The sequence below is a fragment of the Blastocystis sp. subtype 4 genome (assembly GCF_000743755.1).
Source record: "Blastocystis sp. subtype 4 strain WR1 chromosome Unknown seqid_0381, whole genome shotgun sequence".
NCBI classification, from domain to species: domain Eukaryota; class Bigyra; order Opalinata; family Blastocystidae; genus Blastocystis; species Blastocystis sp. subtype 4.
In genome coordinates this window covers 842-8,063 of record NW_014569166.1, presented here as the reverse complement: position 1 = coordinate 8,063, position 7,222 = coordinate 842, and the positions used below count along the sequence as shown (strand labels likewise).

At 41.5% G+C, this 7,222-nt stretch overlaps 3 protein-coding genes across 3 annotated transcripts; all 3 read left to right on the top strand.

Moving 5' to 3' along the window:
- Window positions 1–299: 299 nt before the first annotated feature.
- JH06_4502 (hypothetical protein) lies at window positions 300–1,361 on the top strand (the record flags this gene model as incomplete). Its single annotated transcript, XM_014669898.1, has 3 exons — window positions 300–354; window positions 387–560; window positions 592–1,361. 3 exons carry the CDS (start codon window positions 300–302, stop codon window positions 1,359–1,361), a joined length of 999 nt encoding a protein of 332 aa, XP_014525384.1.
- A 669-nt stretch (window positions 1,362–2,030) lies between these two features.
- JH06_4501 (hypothetical protein) lies at window positions 2,031–4,688 on the top strand (the record flags this gene model as incomplete). The annotated part of the gene is made up of 1 exon (XM_014669897.1): window positions 2,031–4,688. The coding sequence occupies one exon, from the start codon at window positions 2,031–2,033 to the stop codon at window positions 4,686–4,688; it is 2,658 nt and encodes an 885-aa protein (XP_014525383.1).
- Window positions 4,689–5,275: 587 nt separating this feature from the next.
- On the top strand, window positions 5,276–6,204 carry JH06_4500 (hypothetical protein; the record flags this gene model as incomplete). The annotated part of the gene is made up of 3 exons (XM_014669896.1): window positions 5,276–5,574; window positions 5,602–5,676; window positions 5,706–6,204. The coding sequence occupies 3 exons, from the start codon at window positions 5,276–5,278 to the stop codon at window positions 6,202–6,204; spliced, it is 873 nt and encodes a 290-aa protein (XP_014525382.1).
- Between the last annotated feature and the right edge of the window lie 1,018 nt (window positions 6,205–7,222).

Genomic DNA, 7,222 nt, shown 5'->3' with positions numbered 1-7,222 from the left:
AAGAGGAGGAAGAAGAAGGACTGAATGATCCTCTGGGAAAACTACCTCAAGAAATATCAGAAGCAGATATTGTGAATCTATTACGATCAAGACTTTGTTCAACACATTCGTTTGATCTTAGCACTCGTTGTTAATTGATTTGAAGTCAGAGTTTGGACAAGAATCAAAACTGAATTTGCAGATGATAGATATACGAATTCAAAAACCCCACATTTCTCCAAGAGCAGCAGGAATTTGCAATATCTAGAATTCCAGAGCCGCAAAATATGGATTCAAACACTACACCATTGAAATTGTGTATGGCATCGCAGGCCAGCGCGATTGAGTCCTTGCTGCATGATATTGAAGAAAAGGGTAATTGAATTGGTATTGTAAGTCAATGATAGAGTCAACAATTCAATCATTAAGTGTACAAGTTGCCTCATTACGAGATCAACAGAGCCAACTTGAAGTATTCAATGGAGAACTGGAATCTAAAAACAAAGCTCTTGTTCAACAAAATGATCATATTTCATCGGAAAAGGAAGCATTGAATCATCAGTTGAAGGATGCTATGGAAAGTACATAGATTCTGAATGTCGCCACTTTTAGATATCATTCCATCACTCAATGATCGACTTCACCAAATGGATGCAACAGTTAATCGTTTGCATGAGGAAAATGACAATCTCCAGGGAAAGGTTGATGATATGAGTGATAATCTAAGTCGTCTGAATGAACTCAAGTCAGAGCTGGTGGAAGCGCAAGAGGACAATGTTCGTCTGCAGAAGCAGAATTCATCTTATGAATATGATCTCTCTGTGATTCGAAATGAGAATGATCAATTGCATGCTCTGAATGAAAACAATACAAAGGAACTTGAGTCGCTACATCGTTTGAACGACGATCTAAATTCGCGTGTGGCTCATCTTTCTCAATCCCTGGAGAATTCTAGAGGAGATGTTCAATCTCTTCAATCTCGTCAACAACTTCTCAGTCAAGAAAATGAAGGTAACGCCATTCTAATCCAACAACTTCAACAAGATTTAGCAGCTCGAACAAGTTCGCTCAATGAGGTTCAGACTCTCTTACATCAGCGTGAAGAAGAATTGCAGAATCTTCAAACATCACAGGCGCAGCGCGAAGAAGAGTTTCATTCCCTTTATCAGAGCCATCAGATATCTGAAGCCCATGTTGGTGATGTGAACAATCAGCTCCTTGAACTGAAACAGCACAATGCAGATTTGCAGAATGAGTCAAAACGAATTGCTCAACGGGCTTCTCTACTGTTGCAGACTGTGAAGAGTATTGTAGCTGGTGATCACTCCATCACTCCGATCAAGTCTCCTTTACGAAGTGAGAGTAAGGAGAAAGAGTTATAATTAGATGATATGATGAATCAGATCACGAGTGAGGATTCAGATGCTGTAGGAGAATGTACACGAAGGTTGCAAGCATGGAGTCAACAGCTGCAATCAGAGAATCGTTCGCTTCAGAATCAGTTGACAACATTACAATCGGAGTTGGAGTCTCGTGAGAATCAGATCACATCTTCAATTCCTGCTTTAGAATCTCGAATCCATGAATTCGAAACTGCTCTGTCAACGAAGGAGGTTGAATTAGCTGATGCTTCTCATACTATCGAATCGTTGAAGGCTGAATTGCAGTCGAAGGAGATGGCCTTAACTAATAGTTCATTGTCGACACAGGATGCTGTGAGACACTTCCAAGAACAGCTTGAGAATTCACAGAAAGAAGCTCAAGTCAAATATCGTGATCTGGCTGAGCGATACAATAGTGTGATTGGGAAGTATAAGGAATTGCAACATGAGTCAAAGAGCGTGCAGGAGTCTCGAGATCGTATTCAGAGAGAGAAGGATGACATGAATGCTGTTCTTACTCAGACTCGAGATGAATTGTCAAGAATTCAAATAGATTACCAAAGGGTAGCTGAAGAAGCGAAGGATCTACAACAGAATCAGTTGATTCAAACTCAGACAGAACAGAGAATTCATGAATTACAGAATGAGTTGACACAATGCCATCAAGAGATGGCTGCATTGGATCAACAAAAGCATGAATTGGATCGTCAGGTTCCGATTCTTATGCAGGAACGTGATGTTGCGAAGGCTCAAGCAGCAGACGCTGTACTACAGATTCAAAGCAATTCTCAGCGTGCTCTGAAGGATCAAGAAACTCTCCAGAATCGGATAGAACAACAAGCAAACCAGTTAGAGGCTACTCGCAACGAATTAGTGGCTCTGCGTCCTCAGTTGCATGAGATGGAGAATGAAGTGACTCGTCAACGAACAATGGTGTCTCGACTTCAGGAATTACTTGCAGAGAAGAATAAGAATGATAATGTGATGACAGAACTCCAGACTCAGCTACAGTCGCAAGAGAAGGTACATGGAGAGCTTCAGGATCGTGTTCAGATGTTGCAAAAGGAGATTGGATCAAAGGATTTGAAGATTCAGCAGTTGCAGGAGAGTTTAGCTCGAGCTCAACATGAACAGCAGTCAGCAGGATCTGAATCTCGTTCTATGCGTGTTCAACTACATCAGTTGTGGGATACAATTCATCAGTGTTGTCGTGAAGGAGAGTCTTCGTCAGTGGAGCGATCTGTTAGTTTGTTTGGTAGGTGGAGTGATAATGCTTTGAATCTAGATGATTCTCTTGCTGAAGTCACAGGAGAAGGATCAAATACTGTTGGAGAGTGTATTCGGATGATACAGACATGGAGCCAGCGTAAGCAGTCGGAGAATAACTCCCTTCAGAATCAGTTGACGGCTGTGTCAGCGAGTGTTCATTCATTACAGAATGAGATTCAGTTGAAAGAAGATAAGATTATGAATGCTGAATCCAGAGTACAACAGCTTACAGACCAGATAGAGGTATTGGAGAATCAATTGCAAGCCATGCAGTCGGAGTTGCAGAAGGCTCAAGCAGAAGCTGCATCAAATGCTCGTCAGATGATGGAGTCACAAATAGCTATGCAAGATCGTTCAGGAACTGTTCCACAGGATCTCCAGGATCTGTTACGAGACACTCAGCAACGATTGGAGAGTACTCAAGTTGAGCTATCAGAGAAGCGGCAACGTGTGACAGAATTGGAAGCGGAAGTTGCGTTGATGTCAAGACGATTGAGGGAAGCGACAGCAACAATGCATCAGGTGGAAACTCCAAGACAACCCACTGTAATGGGTCCGGATCCTTCTCTGACTGCTGAGTTAGAGGCCACTCGTAGTGCGTTACGGATTGCAGAACAGGCCCGTGATCAGTATGTGAATCTTCATGCAGAGACAGTGAGGACGTTAGAGAGCCGTGTAGGCGAATTGGAGCAGGCCCGTCAAATGGTGACTCTGAAGGAACAGGAGTGTTCTCGTCTAATGAAACTACTTCAGAATGGTCGTATGGATGCAAATGTGGTCCAGTTGACAGAAGCTCTTCGGGCGAAGGATAATCGAATTGTCCAGCTTGAGAGTGATGTGCAAAGACTCACTTTTGCTAACACACAAGCCAAGCAGAGTGCTGAAAGTATGAATCAGGAGTTGCAGCTACAAATGAGAGAACTTCGAAGTCAACTTGAAGCAAAACAACAGGATACAGTGAGAGTCACAGAGCTTCAGGCACAGTTAACGATGAAGACGCAAGAGGCTTCACGCTTGCAACAGCAGTTATTAACGGAGATCGGATTAGTTGAGAGTCTGAAAGCGAGTTATGTGGATTTGGATCGATTGCTATCAGAGAGACTTCCTCAAGGTTCTTCTTCAACCTCTGTATCATCTCTCCAGGCATTGCTTCAAGCAAAGGAAGATCATAACAAGTATCTCCAGCAGATGGTGTCATCTCTGGAGTCACAGAACCAAGAATTATTAGCTCAGAAGATGGCCTATCAAGCTCAAGTGCCTACGATCTCCCAACGGGAGACACTATTGGAGAGAATCCTCCAGAGAATAGTGACCACTGTGACAGAATTCTTCCCTCAGACAATCGTCACTGTGGAGTTGAGTGCTGACTATGTATCTCAACTGGCTCAGATGCTGCGGGATGAGCGTTCTCTCTACTCTTCTGTACGTAAACAGTTGTCAGAGGCTCAGCGGATGCGAAGTGACCTTGAGCAGAAGGTGTCTGTACTACAGAACTACGCCTCAGGTCATGCACACATTGATCAGAAGGCAGATGCATTTGTTCAGGATGTTGTTCGCCAGCGTAATGACTTCGAACAGAAGTACAACAATGTGAAATTGGATTTGACCAAAAAAGAAACGGAATTTGCTCAATTGGAAAGGGCATTAAAACAAGAGAAGGCTACAGTACTGAAGTTACTGAATGAATCAAAGGACAAACAGCCTAAAACGGAATTACCTCCTGAATTCCCTGAATTGATCGAGGAGTGTATGCGGATCTGTCTTCTAGCCAAACTTGATAAGAACCGAAAGCTTGATTCGTTGAGGGATATTGTGAATACGTTACGACTGGTGCGAAGGAGCATTTCAGGTGCGTTGAATCTATTGAAGAGAGAAAACGAGAGATTAGACTGTGAAAACAAGCGAGTGAAAGAGGTAACAGAGAAAGAAAGGGTTAACAGTGAGCGGATAACAGCAAAGATCAAGGAAATCATTCGGATTGTGCAGAACCAAGGAAAAGCACTAAAAGAATTTGTCTCTGCTTTTCAGGCGCTTCAGAAGAAGCGTAGTGTACTTTAGTGTTTTTCTTTGTTTGTAACAAGCTTTCAGGTTCTGTAGCATCATAGAAACACACTTATTAAAAGGATACTCGAAATTGGACACAAATCTAGAGAGTATTGAGATTCGCTCTCTTAAAACAAGTGTAAGAATCCTATTGGAGAACCAGATTCATTACTTATTAATGAGATACGTTTTGCATTAATACTCTTATGCGTATCGAAGCTAGACATAATACCGGAGCAAGTGGTCCAAGAAACCGTCCAGCTCATTACACCAACTTTTCTTCTGGTACTCGCAGTAAGTAGGATACGCTTCCGTTATTCCTAGATCACTACCATGGGAGTCATAGGAGATCAAGCTCTCATAACAAATCAAGTCCTCTTGATTGCCTTCGCTGTTGCATCTGCGTGTTCATTATTATCCCGATAATACTCTTTATAGTGGGTATAATTACTGTTAACTCTGATAACACCCGTGTTGAGAGAATTGAAAAGTGGAATTGGAGTTGTTGCCTTACATCTAGTTACAATGCTCGTGCCCAAGAGTGGAATGATAATTATGCATCATTATTTCAAAGTGCCTCGTTTTCTTTAGATGGAAACTCAATGTCTTTGACGTCGAAGTCATCTCAATACTTCCCGGTTGCTGATGCTTGCAGTTCTTCTGGGGATCCTGAAGGCGGATGCATCTCAACTGTCTCTCATTCGTTTCAGTCTACCATGTCGATTTCTGGTGACTTTGTCTCCGTTAACATTTTAAATTCTGATGGCAGTACTCTCTACAGCGATACTAGAGACGCTGGGTACTTTGTTGTGTACGATCCAAATGATATGAATTGTGACACCGATGCTAGTGATTCAGACTCGGATTCCTGTTACAGAAAGTGTGTATCAATGAATGGAGAGTATAATGACTGGACTGGTGAGTGTAGAGTCGCTTATTCTCTTGTTGGTATTTGTGTTCGTGTAGAGAATGATGATCCTACTTACAGGCCGAGTTCAAGCAGGTAATGAAGTATAGATATGTGAATTGTAGTAGTGTGTCAACCAATTCTGGATGTTACTATTCTTCAGACTTTTCAACGTATATTTATGCAAAGCAATGGACAATTCCGTCAACTATTCCTGTTGTGGTTCGACATGATATGGATCCTGTTATTTCCGCTTCCTTGTACACAAAAGGTTGTAGTGATGCTTATATTGATTCTATGAAGAATAATAAGTGTTTTGGATTGAGTCGAAAGGAGCAGGACATGATCGGTTATGTATTGATTGGTGTTGGGATTGTTATCCTTATTGCTGTAATTGCTGTGATTATCTCGCTATGTACATGTTGTGTCTCAATGTTACAGAAGACAAAGAAGACCAAGCCTACACAGCAGGAAGCTCAAGCAGCCATTCCAATTGCAGAACCTGTTCCACCTAGTTATGTCCAGCAACCTCCAGTTATTCCTGGTTCTCAGCCGTTTATGTATGTTCAACAAGATCAATATGCCCAACCAAATCCCTATGGTCAATCAGGTCCTTACTATTAGTAAGGAATAGTGAGTTTTCCTGCTAATTAAGATGTTTGTTAGAGTAGTATACTTTATGTAGAACCCATATGAAGAAATGTTAGGCCCGTCTAGCTCAGTCGGTAGAGCGCCAGGCTCTTAACCTGGTGGTCGAGGGTTCGAGCCCCTCGGTGGGCGATTCCTTTTTCTCTGTATTATTGTTTTCAAACCTAAATGAATGTCCACAAATGTATCTAAACATAATTAGCATAATGAACTCATTATGGAATAGAACCACGGTTCTTTCCTGTTAGCTATTCAGGTTACCCATTCATTTGTTAATATAAATTCAATGGACTTGTCATTGTCAACAGAGGTTGACTCTATTATTAGTAGTCTTGCAATGACTCTATTTGAACTGGTGATGCAAAATGGAAAGCTGGATGATGACCAGTATATTATGCAACAGATTAATGATTTATATGATGATGAGTCTGTAAGATCAAAGATACGAGAGTATCTATACAAGCAGATACAAGCGCATAAAAGAGGAGAAGAGTATGTTGAATCCAAAGAAAATGGAGGTACTAAGCGGGAGTCACAAGTGAAAAGTGTATCAGAGGCATGTGTCTCAGAATGTTATTTAACTATTGTTATTCGAAGTGCCCTTTCAGTTAGTGATATTTCCAAAGATGTAATATTGGCAGTCGTTAACAGATGGGAATCACTAAACAAGGATCAAATGGATGATTTGTTTGTGAAAGTAGTGAAGATGTTTAAACTCGAAGGGGATTCAGTAATGCCCTATTCTACTGTTCTGAAGATTCTTGCCTCAAAGATTGCCGAAGAAGCTACAGAAATGAAGAAAGACAAATCGCTTGAATTTGTAAAAGCATATTTGGCAAATTATAAGTTCAACGATGTTAGGGCAGCTGAGAGTTTATATACGAAGTTGGTCCCACATTGGACCGATACTAGGAAGGGTTTTCCTCGTCAGGAGTTGAATTCTGATCCCCTTCGCACTTCTAGAGTATTACCAGTATCTTCATCCTCATTCACT